This window comes from Diabrotica undecimpunctata, chromosome 5, assembly GCF_040954645.1.
Source record: "Diabrotica undecimpunctata isolate CICGRU chromosome 5, icDiaUnde3, whole genome shotgun sequence".
NCBI lineage: Eukaryota > Metazoa > Arthropoda > Insecta > Coleoptera > Chrysomelidae > Diabrotica > Diabrotica undecimpunctata.
The window spans coordinates 87,144,072-87,168,387 of record NC_092807.1 but is presented as its reverse complement, the minus strand read 5'-3'; the positions used below and the strand labels follow the sequence as shown (position 1 = coordinate 87,168,387).

The following is a 24,316-nucleotide window of genomic DNA, read 5'->3' as shown; positions in this document are numbered from 1 at the left end:
AAGAACTAATAGGTAATATAGATTTACAAAGTACTACTCCAATATAATCCTCTAATACTCCACCATTGACAATAACGTTGCCCACTATAAACACAATTCTTTCAACATATAACAAAAAACAATCTCCTAGTTCCGTCCTGAAGTCATTATTTCTAAAATTCATTCAAACCAAACAGTATGACTTAATCATGTACACAGACGCTTCGAAAGTTGAAGATCTGGTTGATTCTTCTGTTACTACCACCAAAGGAGTTATAGCTACCTTCAGCATTCCATGTCACTGTAGCATCTATACAGCCAAACTAAATGCTATCATAAAAGCACTTAATTGTCTAATCGACAGAAGCAAAAACATCGCAATCTGCACTAACTCATTATCGTCAATTCTATCCATCAATAATATTTCAACCCAAACCCAGTAATACAAAGTATCTACAACGCATGCCACCCATTAAATGATAGGAACGTATCGGTTAGCATTATTTGGAATCCATCACACGTGGATACTGCAGGAAATAAAAATGCAGATCAAGCAGCTAAAGAGGCAGCTCGTTCTGATGTATTTATAGAAAGTATTCAACAAGGTCGATTTGAAACATACAGTAAAACAAATGTGTGTGAGAGCCTGGCAAAACCTGTGAGATAGAACGAGCTCAGACCTTGATATTATCCAACCGAGAATTTCTTCCCTAAACTACCAGCACTTTCTAGAAGAGACAATGTTATTATAAGAAGATTAAAAGTTAGACATTGCTTCTTATAAATGGGTACCATATGAGTCAGGATGATCCTCCTTGGTGCCATACCTGCAATACCCGTGTCACCGTCAAGCACATATTAGTTGAGTGCCAGCTATATACCAACACACGAAAACAAAATAAACTGGATAAAGACATAACGGCCAATCTTAGTTGTAATAGTAACTTAAACAATGTGATAATGTTTCTTAAGAACTGTCCAATATACTGCGCCATATAGATATTGTTCTTTTTACCATTTTGCTGACATTGTAGTTTTATTTTAATATACTATATTTCTTACTTTTGTAACCGTGTCAATGGCCTTTGTTGCGGAGACACGTTAATTTAACTAAAGAAAAATTTACCTGAAGAATTTGTTTATGGGGAGCGTGTTTGATTTTAACATATTTCAACGGTAGAACACTAGATCAACAAGAAAGTAAGTCCCTTGCCACTTGCTTATTAGTATTTAGTAAAATATATGACCATACTAATAATAAACGAGATTGATTATTGACATTACAACCAAATTATCGCAATTTAGTCGATTTTACAAAAGTTTTGACTTTAAGTACAGAGTTTATGCAATTATGGTTTATGAAGGTATCTTACACAAATTCACAATATTTAAAACTAAGTTACTAGTTTAATACTGGAAAATATTCAAGGTCCACAATAAAGCTGTGCTTTAAAGCCTTCATCAGGTATGAACTGCCAAGGAAAATACACTAAAATCGAACAACTTACTTCCATATCAAATTAAACTTCCAATTAATTCGCTTCCATAGTGTTTATGCCTAATTCTATCTAATTTTGATATATCGATCACAATGCAACATAAAATTTTATTTAGAAATTTTGTTAATACCAAAACCCTCATGAATTGTCTTTGATGCATAATTACCACATTTTAAAATAAATCGATCAAAAACTTCAATAATGTCAATATTTGTTAGTTATAAACACTAAACTATTAAATTTTTCCAATAATTAAAACTTTTCAAATTTTAACATAAGTAATAATACTAGAGTAATTTAACTACATAGATCCAAAACTTGAAAGCATGTAGTCTTGTTCATTTGGAAGTGTGTTACTCAATCGCCATTGAATTGTGTTTGCTTATTGCGGCTAATTTCACACTAATCCGACAATTCAGTTCATTGTAACTTCGATTCGACAGGGTCTCCACTAATCGAAATTAGATTTTGGTAGAGAGTGCGAGATCAACCGCAAATCTATTTCACCTCTCCGAAATTTACTCCTAAAGCTGTTAGTTTTCTCTGACCATTATTTTTGGTTACCACCTAATAGCGTGTAGTTTAGATTTGGGTTTATTTAAACAAAAGAAGAATTAAATTCAGAATAATCTGAAACAGCAAATAAAGACAAAACGTTATTTTTTTACACAAATACCGACGTTGTGAAGAATGACAGTAGATGAAAAGGGAGGTTGAGGCTAATTGGGTATGCAGCTGATTGAAAGTCAAGTGTACTCTGTTCAACAGTTCATTATATTTCGCCAATTTTCATTGGCATCATCAGATGAGAGCTACAAACATTTAAAACGTGGTAATATACAATTTGATAATTGTTTAATATTTATATTTTACTTGATTGAGGTTAATGAGAGTGTGATTTTTTAATAACATCAAGTACAATTTATTGTTTGTGGATGCAATGTGGATTGCAGCTATATTCGACATGTAACATTTAGTTTAAAAGGTTGTATAATTTACTTGAACATTTAAAATATAAGCACAAACATAATTCAAACTAAAAACAAAACAAACACAAAAACGTTTAGTTGAGTATCTGTCATTAAGGTTAAGTACCGGAAATACCAAATATCGAATGTTACTGATTGAATTATGCCAGAAGATAATTAGTTCCATGTCGTTGATGTCGTAGCAGTTTGTTTGATGAAGATTTACTGTATAGGTGTGTTGTAGTTAAACAATTTAAAATTGTATTTTATGTTATATTATTTATTTAATAGTTATGTTAGTTTATTTATAATGTTTGCTTTTCAATGTGTAGTAAATAAGCATAAAATCACTCAGATGCTCAACATCTGATTTCTTATTTATTAAATTGTCCATTTGAATGGTAAATGCCATCTCGAGAAAAAGTCTTTTATGGACATTATCCGGTAAATATAAGATAAAACACCTACGGACCAATTATCCAATACATTCTATCGTATTTCTTGCGAAAGTTGCAACAAACAATATATTGGCCAAATCAACAGACACCTAAAAAGTCGCATAACTTCCCACAAGAGTGACAGCAGATTATATCGTGATATATGTTCTCTTGCAAAACACGTACATGATGAACACCATATATTGAATTACAGCGAAACAAAGATTCTTGCAATGGAAAATAATTTCAATAAAAGACTCTTCCTTGAGATGGCAGTTATCACTCAAATGAACAATTTAATAAATAAGAAATCAGATGTTGAGCGTTTGTGTGAGATTTATGCTTATTTACTACAAATTGAAAAGCAAACATTATAAATAAACATACATAACTATTAAATAATTATTATAACACAAAATGTAATTTTATATTTTTCAATTAAAACACACCTTTACAGTAAATCTCAATCAAACAAACAGCTACGACATCAACGACATGGAACTAATTATCTTCTGGCATAATTCAATCAGTAACATTGAATTTGGTATTTCTGGTACTTAACCTTAATGACAGTCGTTCAACTAAACGTTTTTGTGTTTGTTTTGTTTTTAATTTGAATTGTGTTTTATGCTTATATTTTAAATGTTAAAGTAAATTATACATTTTAAAATAAATGTTACATGTCGAATATAGCTGCAATCTATAGCTGCCGCTAACCTCAATCAAGTAACATTTAAATAACAAACAATTAACAAATTGTATTTTACAATGTTTTAAATGTTTGTAGCTCTCATCTGATGATGCCAATGAAAACATTATTAGAAATTCTCGAAACAGGTTAATTTTTGATTTTATTTTACTATTTTTTCAAATTATAATTTAATACACAGGGTGAACCACCTTGTCGTCATCATTATTTTTTTAAAATGCAACCACCATTTTTTTTTCAACTTATGGATTTTCCTTGCTGAGCTAATTCCAAAAATGTATAACACGTTGCTTTAAATTGGTACAGTAAACACATTAAATGAAATTTCATATTGTTGTACAACTACTTTAATAAACTATTAAAAACACCTTGCATTATTTTTAACATTGCCTCTAACAGATTTTATTAATGATTCAAGACCCTGAAGGATAAAAATATTTTTAGTGTTTTCCATTTTTTTTATTTGATGTTGAAAAACTGTCAGAAATATTAACGTACAAATTTGTATTGTTTACGCTTTATTTTATTTACATTAAATAGATGTATATAAACGTAAGTCTTTTAACTAATTTATTACATGGTCACTGTTTATGGTTAAAGTGGTTTTGATGTCATCTGAGATTCCATATTTTCTTCTTGTTTCTTCGTGGTACTGGCAGTCAATCAGAATATGCTTCACCGTCAATGGAAGAGAACAGTTTCTGCAGGTTGGAGAAGATTCTTTGTTGATTAAGAATTTATGGGTCTATGTAGTGTGTCCAATTCTTAGTCGATTAGTTATTACTTGATCCCTTTTATTGGATGGATTATTCAAAATGGTCTTGACAAGGGGATAAATCTTATATAGTTTGGTTCCTGAATCTTTCCAGTAGTTTTGCCATATGTTTATACAGTGGTCTTTAATTAGGTTTTTGAGATAGGAGTATGAGTAATTTCTTGATTTGGTTGTGTATTGTGAGTTTATTCGACTTGTGTTTGCTAGGTTGTCCACTTTCTCATGTCCAGCTATTCCTACATGCGACGGTACCCAGATAAATGCTACTTCTTTTCGAGTTGATTACATTATATTTATCTCATTTTTATAGCCCGAAATATTGGATTTGTAGGGTATATTTATTTTACACCTAATATAGCATTTAATGAGTCAGTCATGATGACACATTTATTCTCACACGCGTTTTGAAGAAAATTAAGGCTTCCAAAATGACTGTGGTCTCGCCTGTGAGGATGCAGCAGTTTGTAGGTATGGATATAGTGTGAGTAGTGTATTTACAGTAGTTTGCAGCAGCGTGTCCGTCATGACCTTTAGAGGCATCACTGAAAATTTGGAGATGATTAGGATAATGAGATATCACTTCGGAGTACAAGTGTTTAATGAAAATCGGATATGCCGTGAACACCGTAAGATATGCAACCGTAATCTAATTTACTTCTAATAAGTGATTTGTAAAGGTTAATTAATGTTTTACAGTCGGCACCCCAAAATTTACTAGATAATATTTTAAGTATGTTTAACAGATTTTCACATGCTTGTTGTAATTTATTAATATGCCCATTCCAATTTAATTTTTTATCGAAAGTTAGGCCTAAAAAACTTACTTCTGTTGACTGCTTTATGGGTAAATCAGTTAATGTTAAATTAATTGTATGGTGAGTGTTATTTTTACTAAAAATTACGTTTTGAGTTTTTTCTGCAGAAAAATTGAATCCGGTTTGTAATGCCCAGTTTTGAAGTCGATTTAACATAAGTGGTAATATATTTGTTGCTGAAACTAGGTTATTATATTTGGTGTAAATAACAATATCATCCGCGTAAATGCTAGCTTTAATAGGAGCTCTGATTACATTTATGATGCTATTAAAAGCCACTAAAAATAGGGTTGGACTTAAAATGGATCTTTGAGGGATTCCATTATCTAGCATTTTTGGAGAACTTGTGATTCCATTTATTCTAATTTGTATAAAACGAATACTTAAGAAATTTTTTATAAAAGCACGCATATTACCTTAAATTGCATAATTATTAAGTGTTGCTAATATAGAGTGTTTCCATGTCCTATCAAAAGCCTGGGTTAAGTCAAAGAATATTACAATCAACTTCTGATTGTTTGCAAAGGCTTCATTGATTGAGGTTGTGAAATATGATTATCTAATGTAGACCGTCCCCTGCAAAAACCACTCTAAAATGGGGTAAGGAGATCTTTTGTTTCTAAATACCATGTTAGACGGAGATTAAGAATTTTCTCCAGTATTTTGCACATGCTGCATGTGAGAGAAATAGGACGGTACGATGAGGGTATATCTTTGGGCTTATTGGGTTTAATAATGGGAATAGTTATTGCCTGAGACCAGAGTTCTGGAAATTTATAATTTAAAAAACATGTACTGAATAAATCTAACAATATTATTTTTGCTTTCAAAGGTATGTGTTTTATGAATATTGGTGGAATATCATCTTGTCCTGGGTTTTTGGGTTTACAATAGAGTATTCTAGTTCTTGAAGAGTTATGGTAGGATTTAATGGATCACCAGATTCTTTATCAACGATTTCGAATGATTCTATATTTTGCTTATGTAATAATAATTGCGGCGTTATATTTGGTCGCTAGAATTTTCATGGCAAACTTCGGCTAAAGTTTCACCAATAGCTTTTTTACAGGCGATGATCTTATTATTATATGTTACTGCATTGATATACCTAAAGGAGTTGGTATCTTTAAGTTTCCGAATTTTAGACTATATAACCTGTGAAGGTGTTGATGAATTTATGGACGATACGTAGTCTTTCCAAGTATCTTGTTTGCTGTTTTTCATAAGATATCTTGATTCAGCTCTGAGTTTTTTAAAATTAAGTAAGTTTTTGTCTTTATTATGTTTTTTAAACATAATAAAGATATGTGCTTTTGCTATTTCACTATTCCACCAAGGTACGGGTTGCCTTTTACAGGGTTTTGTCTTTCCCATATTTTCTTAAGCTGCTTCTATATGAATATTATTTAAAGAGGTGATATCATGGTTTATATTTTTGCTTAAATGAAAGTTTTTAAGTTTATTATTGATATAGGATTGATAGGATGCCCAATTTGCATTTTTTAATTTCCAGGACTGATATATTGGGAAATCAAGGGAATGAATGTGATCTGATGTTATAGAAATTGGAAAGTGGTCACTATTATATAATCAGTTCAAAGTGTTTCATGACAATGTAGTTGAGAGTGATTGACTGCATAAGGATATATCAATGGCGGAAAAGGAGCCGTCATAAGAATTAAATCTAGTTGGATTCCCTGTATTAAGTAACAATAAATCAGAACAATCAATTTTTCAATAAGTTACCGTATTTATTAGTTTTGTGACTTCCCCATGCCGGTTGGTGGCAGTTCATATCTCCTAAAATTAATTTATGAAGTGGAATTTGGTCTATCGGACTATTTAATTCATGCATATCTAGATTACTTGGGTGTGGTAAATAAATGTTACATTGTGTTAATCTTTTTATGATAGGTAATAGAGACTGATACAGCTTCAATACTGGTACTTAGCGCGATCGGTTTAGCTTCCAAATCAGCTCTGGTGAAAATAGCTACTCCACCACCAGTTTGTTGAGCTATTCGATTTTTTTTAAAACATTAAAATTTTTTAAATTTATCTTATTTTCTTTGAAGTTGGAACTGTTAACTGTTGGAAAAGAAAAAAGCAAAAAATAGAGATATACACTTGGCATTTGTGGACCTGAGAAAGGCGTATGACTCTGTACCAAGGTCAGAACTATGGGAGGCAATATACAAATTAGAAATACAGACGAAGCTCATAGAAGCTACAAAAGCTCTGTATAAAGAAAATAAAGTGTCCATTAAAATGGGAACAAGAATCATAGGAGACTTCACCACAACAAAAGGGCTCCTGCAGGGTTGTTCCACATCTCCAACCCTATTCAATATATACTTAGAAAAAGCCTTGACTACATGGAAAAGAAAATGCGAAGGCATGGAAGTACCGGTACGGAACGAATACCTATATACGTTAAGCTTTGCAGACGATCAGGTAGTGATTGCACAAGACCAAGACGACCTCAGCTACATGATAAAGAAACTACAAGAAGAATATACCAAGGCTGGCCTAGATATTAACCTCGCGAAAACAGAGTACCTATCTACAAGTGAAGAAGACATAGAAGATCTACAGATTGATGACAACGTAACAATCAAAGGAAAGGATAAATTCGAATACCTGGGGTAAATAATCACAAAAAAGGCAACAACAGAGGAAGAAATTACACAAAGATTAGGACAAACAAGAACAGCAATCCGACAACTTAACTCAGTATGGTGGGATAGACACCTAAATATGAAGACAAAAACGCAGATTTATAAAACATTAGTGCGAAGTATTATGACATATGGGGCTGAAAATTGGATCATAAACAAGAAAAACAGCAGTAAGATAGTAGCAACAGAGATGGAATGCCTGCGAAGATGTTGCAGAGTAACAATAATGGATAGGAGAAGTAATGACGAAATAAAGCAAAGAACATCAATAGAAACAGACATACTAACATATATAGAACAAAAAAGATTAAAGTAGTATGGACATGTAAGAAGAACTAGCGACAGCAGATGGATAAAGAGAATAACCGAATGGAGCCCCATAGGAAGGAGGAAAAGAGGACGACCCCGAAAATCCTGGAGGAACGAAGTAGACGACGCCATGAGTAAGAGAGGCCTAAACGATGGAGAATGGAACAACAGAGAGAGATGAAAACGGTTGAGCGGGGGAAGGCAGTGAATACTGTAGAATCCCTAAATATATATATATATATATATATATATATATATATATATATATATATATATATATTCTTAAAGACAAAGAATTAAAGGGGAAAGCTCGCCGATTAGTAGTTTTAACTGTTCATAATGGGTATAAAACACATTTATGTTCCATTGCACTATAAATGAATTAGTCATCCCTTGATTTAGGGATGGCGGTTTTTGACAAAACACCGGTTTTCGGTTATACCGGTTTTTTTTGCTTACGGTTTAACCTGGCGGTTATAACCGGCCAAAAAAAACCAGTTTTTCCAAAAACCGGTTTTCGGTTTTTTTAATCAAAGAGGTTACAAGTTTGCACTTTCAGTTTGCTTCTGTATTTATAAAGTAAAATAAAATTTGAATTATGGTTTTGTTTGGAAAAATTACTTACGAATAATAATTATGATTGGGATCCAAAATAATACCTAACTTAATCCTAATCACCGTAAAAACCTAATAACCGGTTTTTACTTTAAAAATATAAAACCGGTTATAACCAGGACAACAAAACAACCGATAAAACCGGTTATTGCGAAGTAAAAAAACCGGTTTTCGGTTAAAACCGGTAGGTTTTTCCCATCCCTACCTTGATTATCTTTCAACTAGTGATGATTCGTCAGTTTCGTCATATGAAGAAGGGTTAGGGTTTATTTTTTTCTTTAGTCGGGTGATATTATTTCTCAACCTAGAATTTTGTGTGTAACAATAAACAAAATTAAGGATCTGCATTAGTTTCTCTGGTTCATTGGAGTGATCTTTAGAAGGTAATTCAGGGTTATGAGAGTTTAAAACATTTTCCATAAAATCACATATTTCATTGAAAATTAGTATAAATAGGTGATCTATTTTCGATTTTGTCTTTGATGGATTTTAGGGAATGAATGACATCTTCACGGGGGGTTTAGTGTTATTTACAGCTGGTGCTGTTGTTTTGGATGAAGAAGACGAACTGTTTGGATTATCTTTAGACATGTTTTGGATGAGGTCGATTTCTGTAGTATTTTCAGTGTTATTTACAGCTGGTGATGTTGTTATGGAAAAAGACGACGAAGTGTTTGAATTATCTGTAGATATGTTTAGGATGAGGTCGGTTTCCGTAGATTGATATATTTTATCATTAGGTTCATTAGGTTTAGATAATGACGATGTGATATGAGTTGAATCTGAGAGGGGAGTTGAAGGGGTATCATTAGGTTCATGAGGTTTAGATAATGATGATGTGGTTTGGGTTGAATCTAAGAGGGTACTTGAATTATTTTGGTTTGAAATGTAAGCACATTCTGATTATTAATGACCAATGGTTTTACATTTGGAGCAACTGAGTCTGTCTAAGAAGAGAAATACCCGGTAGGAAACATGATCGTGAGTTATGGTAAATGAGTCAGGAATATACATGTTTTCCAGAGGTGTAATGAATGATTGCCTTCTAAAGCTCAGAACATGACTGTACTCACTTTCAGACATACCTACTCGAAGAAAAGTCATTATAGATACAGTGTGACTACCAAGTTTTTGTAATTCTTGTTCAATTATTTCGTTCGGGATTGTGGGACATGCATTAGATATTAGAAGACATCCATTTATTTCGAAATTTTTATAAGAACGAATAAGAGCATCAACAGTGTGTTTTGAAGAGAGGTATATGCATATCCTATTGTTAGCAATTCTGGAGGCAAAAAGTACATTAATTGGAACCACTAGTGATCCAACAGCTACGACGTAATCATAGATTTTTGTACCTTCAATGTGGAAAATGGCTATTGCTTGTTGTTTTATTGGATGTTTAAAATAATTTACGACATCTGAGTAACTGTTTTTAGCGGAGTTGTGTGTAGAATTATTATTGTATAAAGTCATTTTATTATTTTCTTGATCAGAATCTCTCGAAAGAAAGCAAGGATGAGGAAGACCAAAAATATCTACCTCTCATGAAGATCGTAAGCTTTGAAGAGATTAGAAGAGAATCTTTTGAAGATACGAAAACTGCAAGAATTATGCCACAGTTTCCAGGAAGAAAGACAACAATATGGCGCAGAATTAAAGTATCGCGTCTTGGAACCTCTCATTATATGTCCGAAATACTCCAGATTTCTCTGCTTAATGCTTTTTATGATCTCAGTAGTCTTGCTGAGACGTTCTAGTATTGTGGAGTTTCGAATCTTCTCTACCCAGCAAACTTTTAAAATTCTTCTATAGCACCACAATTCGAAAGCCTCAAGGCGATTTAGATCGATTTTATTCACAGTCCAGAACTCGACAGCATAAAGTAAGACCGAGAACACGTAGCAGCGAAGTAGGCGGATCCTCAATGCCAATTTTAGGTCTCTGTTACATAACACCTTGGACATACTTCTAAAAGCCGCTTTAGCCTGCTCTGTCCTAGATCTAATTTCGCCGTGACTTTCTGCGTTACAATTTAAATGCTGTCCAAGGTAAACGATTTTATCAACTTGCTCAAGTTTGGTATTATTTACATATATAGACGGTTTTATATGCTGTTGTTTACTAATTACGAGTATTTTGGTTTTCCGTATGTTCAGATCCAGACCTGCCTCCCTACAACTCTCAACGACACTATCAAGTAGTTTTTGCAGATCTTCTTGACTAGAAGCTAGGAGTACTGTATCGTCCGCATATCGCAAATTATTCATGACTTCACCGTTCACAAGTATTCCTTCTTGTTTTTCAGAAAGTGCTTTTCCGAAAATACTTTCGTAGTAAACGTTGAAAAGCAGGAGTGACAAGAGGCATCCCTACCGTACTTTTCTTTTAATATTAAGAGCCTGTGATTCCACACCATCTACTAAAACTAATGTTGTTTGATTCCAATATAAATTTGCAATTATTCTAGATGTCTACAGATATATCTCGACATCTTTGAGCAAGTACGTTCATTGCAAACAGTGCCTTTCTCGTTCCAAATCCATTACGGAAACCAAACTGTGTGTCATTTAGGTATTCCTCGCATTTATTGTAGATACAACCATGTATTACCTTCAGAAAAATTTTCAATAAGTGGTTTAACAAATTGATGGTTCTATATTCAGCACAGGTTTTTGCTGTTGTCTTCTTAGGCAGAGCTATAAACAGTGAATTAGACCAACCATTAGGTAGTTGTCCGCTGTTATAAATGGTATTGAAAAACGAAGTTATAACCTCTAAAACATTGGTATCATTTATAAGCTTGTATATTTCAGTTGGAATTTCATCAGGACCAGTCGCTCTGCCATCTTTTGATGACTGTATGGCTTTTATAACCTCAGAGCGTGTTATTAGGGGTCCGTCGCAGTTAGTAATATCGGGAGGTGAACTACTCCTATCGTCTTCGAATAGGTTCGTGACGTAATTTTCCCATTTTTTAAGTCTGTCCTCTACTTCAAATATTACTTTACCATGTTCATCCTGTAGCAATGCAGTTTGTTTCTTATTGAAGATACCAGCCGCTTCTTTGACTTTTTTATATATGTTAAACGTGTGGTATCTCTTTTCAAGTTCTTCAATGTCATGACACTGTTTGGCTAGATGTTGACTCTTTGCTTCTCGTATTTTACGTCGAATTTCTTTTTGTATGCTGTTAGAAAGTGTTTCGTTGTTTTTCGCTAGTCGTCGTTGTTTTATTAAATCCAATATGTCATCTGTCAGTCAAGCCTGCTTTTTATCTTTGACCTGCCTTGTAAATTTCTCACACAGATTTCTTTTACTGTTGTTACGCTTTTATTTAAGCCCTCATCGACATTTTCACCAATATTTTCCCAAAGTAAATTTTCATTCAGTTGTCTTTGAACTGATTCCGTAACTTTCTCGTCTTGTAATTGGGTTGTATCAATATTTTTGCGAGACTTCTTTTTGATTACCTTTTTTAATTTTAATTGGCTTATAGCTACTATGGGATTGTGATCAGACCCAATGTCAGCACCTGGATAAGTTTTAACTGATTCGATGCCCTTTCTAAATCAATTTTTTATTAGAATGAAGTCGATTTGGTTCCTAATAATTTTGTCCTTTGATTCTGTATTTGACTTCCAGGTGTAGAGTCTTCTCGGTGGTAGTTTAAAGTGAGTATTCGATATAATGAAATCGTGTTCTTGACAGAACTGGACAAGTCGATCTCCACGTTCGTTTCTGTTTCCCAAGCTTTAATCCCCCACAATGTTCAAACAGCGTCCTTTGCCAACTTTAACGTTAAAATCTCCGAGGACTATGGTATTTACCTGTTCAAACTGCAAATATAATAAACCAGTGGTTCCAGAATAACAATATCGAAATTTTACCAGGGGTGAGCTACAGTCCAGATTTAAACATAATTAAGCATATGTGGGGGGTTAATAAATTGTATCGGCGAAATTTTATACCTTAAAATGCTGAAGAGCTGTGGCACGGCATACAACAGGTTTGGAAAGAGCTCTCTGAAGAAGACAATGTCATAGTTCCTTTCACGCACATGTACCGAAGACTACAAGCTATTATTAATGCTGGTGGAGATATTACAAAATATTAATTTTATTTTTACATACCTAAATTTAGTATAGTTTTGGTCTTCCAGACCCTTATTTCTTTTCGAAAGTTTCTTATTCTCTCCATTTTTTAATAAAAAAACTATGGTTCTGCTTATATTAAAATGTTTTGCTGCCTCTTATAGTGCCCAGTTATCTTTTAATTTGGTTACAATGCTTGCTTTAATATATTGTTGAGTTAAGTCGTTTGTTTTATTTCTTTATAATAATAAAAATAATAAAAATAACTTTATTTTACGTAAAAACTATCATCTATATACTCATTATTTGCAGGAGTTCAAAATAATATTAAAATTTAGTCAATAATTACAATTTATGAACTAACACGTAATTAATTGTTTATTGTTTTGTTTATTTTATTATTTTGTCTGTCATAATAAATATAATATAATGTCAGACCAATGAAATACACCGCTCAAAATGATGCAAAAAGAGTCGTATCAGTTTTTTTAGAAATCTATACGTCTATACGTCTTATTCATGAATTGACTGAAGACGACTTTGACAAAAGAATTGAATTCTGCGAGTATATGATGAACCAACCTAACAATTTCATTGATAACGTTTTATTTTCGGACGAGGTAACGTTTTATTTGAACGGTCATGTTAACCGACAACACACCTGTTATTGGTATGATGAAAATCCACACTGGATGCAAGTGTCTCATACGCAAAGACCCCAAAAAACGAACGTATGGGCTGATATTGTGAGAAATAGAATTATTGGTCCATATTTTTTTGATAAAGATTTAACAGGAACATTATATCTGGATTTCCTACAAAATACATTAATTCCTGATCTGATCCAACTTTTCCTGAAATTCAATAGGTACCCACTAATTTAGACCTCAGAATCTGGTTTCAACAAGATGGTGCACTGCCACATTTTCAGACTCTGCGCGCGAATTTTTAAACAGAACTTTTCCACAACAGTGGATATGAAGAAGGACACCAGTAGAATGGCCTCCTAGATCACCTGATTTGAACCTATTATATTTCTTTGAATGATTTTATTTAAAATCTTAAGTCTACAAAACAGACCTGATAATATCCGTCAACTACAAGACCGAATTAGACAAGAAATAAAGAACCTAACACCCGCTATGCTACAGAATGTTAAGGACGAAAGTAGTGACCGGTTCAGTCATTGTCTCACGATCAATGGAGAACAAATTGAACATTTACTGTAAATTTTTGTTTGTTTATGTTTGGTAGTGTATCACATAAATTGCATAATAATAAAGTAAATGTATAACAATATCCAATTTAATTTAATGTGTTTATTACGTTTATCTTTAATGTATTATTTTGTAGGCTTTGTAGGAATATTTGCAGTTTTGCTACCCTGTACCAGTTTGTAGCAACGTTTTATATATTTTTGTAATCAGCTCAGCAAGGGAAATCTATAAATTGAAAAAAAATGGGATGACGTCACCATTCAGTGATCCACACTGTATATTAAATTATAATTTGCAAAAACGGTAAATTAAAATCAAAAATCCATCTGTTTTGGAAATTTCTAATACTGTTGTTTATTTATTTAGGTAACTTCAAGCATCAGCAAGAAGCGCTAGTACGTGACTTGAAATGGCAAGTGCGGCCTTACCGAAACGTGGGCAAAATAATGGCTTTTATCAAAACCAAAATTATTATATATAAATATATTATATATATATATATATATATATATATATATATATATATATATACATATATATATATACATATATATATATATATATATATATATATATATATATATATATATATATATATATATATATATATATATATATATATATATATATATATATATATATATATATATATCGATGGCCTAGAATGAAAAAGTCATAAGTCGATATTTTTCGATATTGAGATTTTTATACCGATGTATTGTGTGTAACAGGCCTCACACATTACAATTGAGAGAGAGAGAGAGAAAAATAATCTCCTGCTGCCACCTGGCGAAAAATGAAAATGTTGTCAGTCTTGAATTGTATATTCACCAGTGAAGTTGTCGTATCTCGAGTGAAACGTGCCGATAAATAATATTTTGATTTGTGCAAAGAACTCAATTTATTTGGAAAATGGGTAAGTTTATTACATTTTTGTACTCTTTATTTCCTATTTGCTATTGTTTTTCCTTAATTATTTGGCTTAATATTTAGTGTTTATTGCGTTTAAAAAAGGAATAAAATGATTAAAATTTCAATGAAAACGTTGTAAGTCGAGAGAATGCTTATTATACTTCAGTGAAAATGTCATATGTCTTGACTTACGACTTTTTCACTGGAGTTTTTAGATCGTGCCTTATTTGTTTACTCCCAAGTCCCAGTTGCTTAGGTCAGACTTACGCGGTTTTCATTCTAAAATGGACACATATGGCAACAGAATTTTTCTTTAGAATCAATGGTGATATTTTTAGACATTATCATACTCACATCTCACCAGCACAAAGACGCTTGCTTTATTTATTTGAATTTATTTTGTTACAGATCGTATACTATCACAAACCAATCAATCTCGAGGAGCTAGAATGGTAAAATCCGTTCTGCAACCAAAGTCTCATTGCAAGAATATCGAGACAGAATCTCCTGTGGATCAAAAGCTACATACAGAACCGATCCAATGTAGTGTAAATATCAAGCAAGATATTATCAATGCAGACGAAAACCTACACGAAACTACCTCAAATCTACCAGTTTCACCTCTAGAGCTAAGTGTATCTAATGATACGAGTATAATATTTACAATGAATAGTTTTCCTGTAGTTAAAAGTTCTCTAAATTTCTTAGTCCAAGAAGATGGTTCTTTGCAATTGGAAATGAATACCCCTGGACTTGTTGGTGACAAAAGTTGTACTTCAGATTCAAGTAAACCAATTTTGGAAAACATCAATACAGATTTAAATGAAAGAACCAACACTGATGCAAATCTTGCAACTATACATCATGATCCAACCAATGCTAGTAGTTCGATTGTAATTTCTGCATAAAATGATGACGTGAATGATGCTTCCAATTCAAGTGAACAAATCTTGGAAAACATTGGTACAGATGAGCCTATCAATTCTGATAGTTCCATGGAAATTTCTTTAGAAAATATAAGAAAACGAGCACGAAAAGGTAAACCGAGAAAGGGAGAGTGGATCCAAAAGTCAAACAAAGATAAGAGAATGAGAGGACAAAATTACTTGGGAAGAGAAGGAAATTCGTTTACTACTGGGCGAGAAGCAAGAAAATTAAAAGTACATTGTGGTTGCAAAAAAGGTAAACTTGGAAAGAAACTCAAATGTGCTTTGTTTGATGAATCCAAAAGACAAAAAATATTTGCTCAGTTTTGGGATATGAATTGGGATGAAAAAAAAATGTTTGTTGCTCAATCTGTCAATATTGTTAGCGTCAAGGAAAGAAAATATAAAAACAAGAAAAAATTCAGAAGACAGACTACTTATGAATACTACCTAAAACTTAGGTAGTAGTACAGTAGGTAGGTAGTAGGAGTACAGCTGAAGAAAAGTACAAAGTTTGTAAGAAACTTTTTTTAAATACATTGGCAATTGGAGAGAGATGTGTATTTGACTGGGTAGGAAAGTACAAAAACTCTTTGAATAGTACAAGGGAGTCCGAAATTGAAGAGGAAGAAGCTTCTGCTTTGGATTCTTCACAAGCCAATGAAGAAAAAAATGTGCAGGCTCAACCTAAAGCTGGCTCAAATAAAGCTGAGGATTCTAGAAAGTGTATTAATAATTTTTTGGATGCTCTTCCCAAAGTAGAGTCGCATTATTGTCGAAAATCAACAAAAAAAGTTATATTTGGAACCAATGTGGTCTTCAAAGGCAGCTCTTTATCGTGAATATATAACATACTGCAATGCAATGAATCAAAAACCGGCTTCATCTTTCACATTTGATGATGTTTTTGAGAGCAAAAATTTATCATTGTTTAGTCCTCGAAAAGATCAATGTGATCTTTGCACCGCTTACAAATTAGGAAATGAAAGTGAAGAAAATTATATGATACACCAAAATAACAAGACACTAGCAAGGAATGAAAAAAATGCAGATAAATTCTCTGACAACAGTAAAATTGTATTAACAATGGACTTACAAGCAGTACTTTTATGTCCCGTATTAAAGGCATCAGCACTCTATTACAGAACCAAGCTAAAAGTCCACAATTTTACAATATTCGATATAAAATCGTCTGAAGGATATTGTTTTTTGTGGGATGAAAGTGAAGGAGGAGTAAATGCTGACGAATTCTGTTCTATAATATTTCATTTAATCTGTACAAAACTTGATTTGTCACCACCCGTGAACGAAATAATAATTTTTAGTGACGGTTGTAATTACCAGAATAGGAATTCAATTTTGGCAAATACATTCTTGCTTGCGTCTGTCAAAACAGGAATAAAAATTACTCAAAAAATTTTAGAGAAGGGCCATACACAAATGGAATGTGATGCTATGCATGCCACTATTGAGAGAAAATTGCAGAACCGAGAAATTTATTCTCCAAGTAATTACATAGAAATATGTAGAACTGCCAGAATTAAACCGAAACCATATAATGTTGAATGGCTTGAGTATACTTTTTTCAAGAAATTTAGTAGTTTAAACTATGTCTCGTCTCTGAGACCGGGTAACAAAGCAGGCGATCCTGTAGTGACAGACATAAAATGTATTCAATATTGCCCAAATGGGGAGCTAAAGGTAAAGACAAGTTATGAAGATGAGTATTCTAATATTCCACGCAGAATTAAAATGCCTCTTGTAGAAGACTTGGAACGAATCACACCTTTATATCAAAACAAACCGAAGATTACAGCTATAAAATTTAGACACGTGCAAGAAATGAAACGTGTCCTTCCAAAAGAGGTGCACAATTTCTATGATTCATTACCACACGAGTAAAATAAATTCTTTTCTAAAGCTATAGAACATAATCATTATATTTTATTAGTTTTATTTTGTACTGAAACTTTGTAATAATTTCTTAATAAATGTATTTAATATGATGTTGAGGCTGGCTTCTTTAATTTTGATATCTGAAAATATCTTAAGTCAGGTAATTTCTAGAATTTTGTTATCTGAAAAAGTGGTAAGTCCAAAAAAATTTGGTTTTCTCCATAATGCCTACTCATTAAGATTTTTTTAATATCAATTTCATTGTATTAGTCTAAAAACTAATATGGTACCAAAAAGTTTTTCATTAAAACCATTATTGGTCAAAATAACCAGTTTTTTGTTCCTCCTGTATAATTTGTAAAAACCTACTTACGACTTTTTCATTCTAGGACATCGATATATATATATATATATATATATATATATATATATACATATATACAGGGTGGTCCTTAAGTAATTGTACAAACAGAAACAGTAGATTCTGCGCTTTAAAATATTACGATTTAAGCCATTTTGCTTTAATAAAATGTTGATATTAAGAAAGATACAGGGTGTTAAAGTGGAAATTTTAAATTTTATTTTTCGCTATAACTTTTACGTTTCTAAATATTTTTGGACAAAAATTTAATTTGTAGTTGGATGCTTTTGAGTAGGATAAATGATAATTCTATACACACTTTAATTTAACTAATAGAGCCACATACATATGCCACATGTGTGGCATAAACTTGCCCTTAACTTTTTTGCTCTTTAAGTTAGCTCTATTTGTGTTAAAAAATATTAAAGATACATTATGTTTACAAAGAAAAGGTATACTAGATAATCATAATTCATGGTTTATTCTTATTAAAACAACTCACAGATGATAATGTAACATCACAAAATGCTAAATGTCTTATTGGAGAAAAGATTCTTTATCTTCTTGTTTAGGTGCCGTGTCCGTATTCAGACGCTGGCCGTCATCATGTTTACAATTTCCCTTTTCTATTGCTTCTTAAGTTTCCATTGTATTACTTTTTCTCTATTGTAAAATGCTAAAAACACAGCATTACCTAGAGCACAGGTATTGAATAACACATATGTGTCTTGTTTCATAATACTTTTGCTACAAATCTAACCTTAAAGACTAAGCATTTTTACAAAAAACATCATCGTTGGCCTAATAACCGATATTGTTATAAATATATAAATATAGTAAACACATAGGCAATTTAGTTCAGCATAATATTAGTTCGTTAGTAAATCACAATAGTTCATTTGTTCGAGATGTGATTATAGTTACTCGTAAGCTGTAACGTAATCATATAAATGACCAATGTCATCGATAGGTTATTCCGTGTGTATATAGGTACATAACTAATGAACTAAATACATCACAGTTTCATACATTATTTAACCTCCGCGACAAATAAGATAAAGTTCCATAATATACCATCAGATTTGGATATGTATCCAAAAGAATATATTCATCCATTAAACATTACAGCCACCACGTAGCCCAGAATTTAATCCGCTTGATCTTGGTGTATGGTGCGCACTAAAATAACGTGTCTATTAGAATAACATAAACATTCGCAACCAACTATGGGAAGAAATAAATACGGCATCAGTTTGTTTAGAACCAATGATGCTATTTAATATGAGACGATCTTTTATGGAATATATTGGAAAATGAATTAAAGAAAATGGTGGACCTACCGAACACTTACTTTGACAAAAAGTTGTGTTACTTAGTTTAACTATTTCTTAATTTGGTTTGTAAACAAAATGTTTCGATTATGACTATAATTTAACATAAAACGTAAAATGTTTGATGTAAAATCCTATTATTCTATTATTTTGGCAAATCTTATTATTAATTATCCTGCTCATTTTTTTATTGTATTATGATATTGTTATTTTATACCAAAACTCAAAAATAAAAATGTTTTTGTTTATTTTTTTTTTCGTTGCCTGAAGTAATTGCTCAGAATTATGCAGCTGGTTTGTAAAATGCGATTATCTCGAAAACTGTTGAGTTTTGAAGTTATTAAGAGGTATACCTTTTTTTTTTTGTTAAAATTATGTATCTGTAATATTTTTTGTCCCAAATACAGGTTACTTAAAGAGCAAAAAACTTTAATTGCAAATTTATACCACATATGTGGCATATGTGAACCCTGTATCAGTTACATTAAAGTGTGCATCAAATTATTATTTCTCTTGTTTAAAAGTACCCAGTTGTAAATTTTTATACATAAAGGTTTACAAACATGAAAGTTATAGCGAAAAATAAAATTTTAAATTTGCACTTTAACACCCTGTATCTTTCTTAATATCAACATTCGATTAAATCAATTTGGCTTTAATCGTAATATTTTAAAGTGTAGAATCTACTGTTTGTTTTTGTACAATTACTTAAGGACCACCCTGTATATGTATGTATATATATATATATATATATATATATATATATATATATATATATATATATATATATATATATATGTATATTATTATAAAATATTGTTATATATTCTTAATTTTGTATATTTTGGTATGGTATCTGTAAGTAGCCTTAGTCTGATCTTCAGATTGCGATTTCAGTTTTTTATTTAAGTAAGAAAAGATATTTGTTTATAGTATTAATATTATTGAGTGCTTGTAACATTGCATATAATTCTGCTGTAAATATATAAAATATGCAATGATTTTTTTCCTTTTCTTTAAATTTCTTTAAGAAGCACCATCAAAATAAAATGATTAAAGTCTCATTTGTAGTTATAACAAAGTGTAAGGTTAATATCAGAAGCTTTGATTAACCAAGCAGTGGTGAGTGGATTTTATTTTGCTTAAGGTGAAGGGGTCAGGAAATTCTAATTGCAATGCCACCAAAATTCATTAACGTCTTTTATAGATGGGCGGATCTAAACCCTTTGAATAACAGTTTGCAAATATATTTCCAAAAACTAAGTGAGATTTAGTTATTTAGGCTTTGTAATTTAACGTCGTTGATTTTAAAATATTTGAAGAAAACTAAGCTTAAAAGATATACACTTCTTTTTCCAGGAGACAATATCGATAAGCGACGATGACAACATTAACTATATTTACGACATAATTACTAATACAATCCACTGAAATAAAGAGTTTAAAATGACCTTCCTGCTAATAAAAATCAACTAATCATGCCTTCTACTACAGGATATGAAATATCGTAAGCAAAATAAGACGCATTACTTTTTATTTGCTTTAACTATATTCTACTTTATTTTCATTTTAAAAACTTTTAAAATCCGTCTACATTTTATTTTAAGATTTTAATAACCGCGTTTCTTTATTTTGTGGCTTCTACTTAGCTGATTTAAACCAACGAATTTTATGCTGATTATATACGGAAATTAGCTTAACAGTGACGTATTTCCATTTTAACTGAAATTTTCAGTACATTATAGCCTAATGTATAAAAATACATTATAAATGGATGTATATCATTTCGCAAAAAGTATTCACTAAATATTCCCCATAATATCGACGGTTTATTGCGATGCTACGTTACTTCTACTTTGGAAGTCAATATGCGGTCTCATATTTCTCACATTATGCTCGTCGCTAGTCACATGGAGAAATTTCCCCCTTGTGAAAACGAGCGCTCACTCACATTTATAATCCCTTAGGAAAAAATAAAAACTCAGAAAAGCTTACGCGCCAAGGCAAAAACAGGGACGAACTTCACTCTAAACAGGAATTATGTAAATTTATAGCTCAAATCCGCAGTTGTTTCTTTTCATCAATTTATAATTGGCAACCCTAAATTCTATCTTCGCGTTTTTTAGGATACAGCCATGGATTTAAGGACCGCATCTTGAACGGTTCTTATAACGCACTCAGTATGATTTTAACTTATGTAAATAATTTTGGATGTATACTATATAAAAAAGTACTAATGATATTTTAAAGTCTAATATTTGATTGATCAGAAATATCACGGTGACTGAAAGTATTTTCGAATGTTTTTCGATAATTGATGTCAGCATGTTAAATTGTAGTTATAGCTTCTTCCATGGATTTGTTGATAGTTAGTAGCTCTGAGATGTTAGCGTCTTAGGATATCATTGCAATATATTGGCTGCCTTCCTCCTGTAGTGATTGTTTTTCAAGGTACTGTTATCATATACCGATAATGAGCCAGGAGTAAAAATTACTTATTTCAGATTTCCTTCCACCTTTAATACTTATTTTTATCTTTAATTCTTGAGCGTATTTCTTATACACATACATACATAGATACGTATATATATATATATATATATATATATATATATATATATATATATATATATATATATATATATATATATATATATAACAGTTTATTGGATTGGTGTGTCGGGTATGCGGTCTGTTATTTAAAAAAAACTCTTTTTTCTTTTATTACTCTATATTTAGCTGATTTTTTGTCAGCTTCATCAGAATACAACTGAAATATGGTTAAAATATACATAAATATCAGGTGAAAATAAACAATGATTTACTTACACATTTAGAGTTAAAAATATTTAAAAATGTTGTACATAATATATTCAAAACAGTACTGACAATATTGGTTAAAGCACCTAGTCACTAGTAATTAAATTAAAAAATTTTTTTTGCAAAAAAAAACTAAGAAACAATTAAAACACATTATGCATTATTTGCTGGATGTCATTATTCCACAATTACCTTTCCCTTTACCCTTCATCAAAAATTTTGTAGACGATCTTATATATTATGTTCCTACTTCACAAATTCAAAACACCTTGAACATTTTCAATAACTTTAACAAACATATCCAATTTACTAAAAATTGAAAATGATTGTTAGATATCACTTCTGGACACCAAACTAATAAGAACTGAACAAAAAAAAATAGTGATAGATTAGTATCAAAAGCCAACACATTCTGGAAGATATTTAAACTTTTTTTCAAATCATCCTACTCATCAAAAGTTTAATACAGTGATTGCAATAAAAAATAGGGTAAGGCATATTAGTGATGATAAATTCATAAACAGAAACTTAAATTTGCTGTTAAACATCTTTGAAAATAATGGATACCCAAAACATATCCTTAAAAAATTGATATTTAGCTCAGACATTTTTGACGTTCCCACTGATATCGGAGCTGTTAAAACCATTCAATATAAAACACTACCATTAATAAAACAGTTAACACCTTCTGTGACCAGTTTATTTAAACAATTTACTAACATTAAAATTGTCTAATATAATTTATTAGAAAAGCGACAACTCTTTTCTTAAGTAAAAGGCAAGACACCAACTGTAAATAAAACTAATGATCTACAAACTGCCTCGTTTGGATTGCCAGAGCTGTTATGTTGGCCAAACTTCTCAATGGCTAAAACAAAGGGTCACACAACACAAAAGTGATTGCAGAAAGAAGAAGAATACATGTGCGGCAGTTGACCGTTACTTAAAAACTGGGCATCAATTTGACTACTCAAATGTCAGGGTTCTACAGCAAGAGAACAATTACAAAAAAAGTTGTTTTTAGAAATGTGTCATATTAATAAAGAAAAATATGCAGTAAATTATAAGGCAGACACGGGACAGTTGAGCAATATCTACTGCAATATTCTTAGTATGTTCAAATAATTTTTGTTTACACTTTCCTGTATATTTTTAATGTGTAATTTTATTGTGTTTTAATTGTTTTTTAGTTTTTTTTTGCTAAAAAAATAAAAAAAATTTTTTTTTTTAATTTAATTACTAGTAAGTGACAAGGTGCTTTAACCAATATTGTCAGTACTGTTTTGAATATCAGTAAATCATTTTGTTTATTTTTACCTGATATTTATATATATTTTATCCATATTTCAGTTGTCTCCTGATGAAGCTGACAAAAAAGTCCAATAAATTATTATTTACGTTACATATATATATATATATATATATATATATATATATATATATATATATATATATATATATATATAAATATATATATATATATATATATATATATAAATATATATATATATATATATATATATATATATATATAAATATATATATATATATATATATATATATATACATACATATATATATATATATATATATATATATATATATATATATATCATACCTGCCATGTATCTTCATACATGGCCTGCTAAAATAAAAAAAAATAAATATCATACCTTTAATTAATTACAATAACACAATTATCCCCAAAAGTATTAACTGTAGGTGTATAAATACCTATAGACCGAGACATAAATACTGTTTAATAATTTAAAATACAATTGATGTTAATTCGATTTTGTTGTAAATTCGTGAAAAAACTTTACCGCCTATTTTTTTGTGTAAAAGTTTTCAAGAAATTATGTTTGTAAATGCATGATCTATTAACTTATTTATTTCTAGAGATATTTTTAGTATACAGTTTTTGATAAAATATAAATAACGTAAAAAATATAAATTACAACATTTTTATAATACC

The 24,316-nt window shown here is 31.0% G+C and overlaps 2 protein-coding genes across 3 annotated transcripts in view; both read left to right on the top strand.

The window, feature by feature from the left end:
* The window catches only part of LOC140441434 (5-hydroxytryptamine receptor-like), a 2,088,213-nt gene that overhangs the window by 247,078 nt on the left and 1,816,819 nt on the right, over positions 1–24,316 (top strand). The gene's annotated exons all lie outside the window — the stretch shown is intronic.
* Positions 14,741–15,915, top strand: LOC140442345 (uncharacterized). The gene is made up of 2 exons (XM_072533420.1): positions 14,741–15,011; positions 15,416–15,915. The coding sequence occupies exons 1-2, from the start codon at positions 15,008–15,010 to the stop codon at positions 15,913–15,915; spliced, it is 504 nt and encodes a 167-aa protein (XP_072389521.1). The 5' UTR covers positions 14,741–15,007.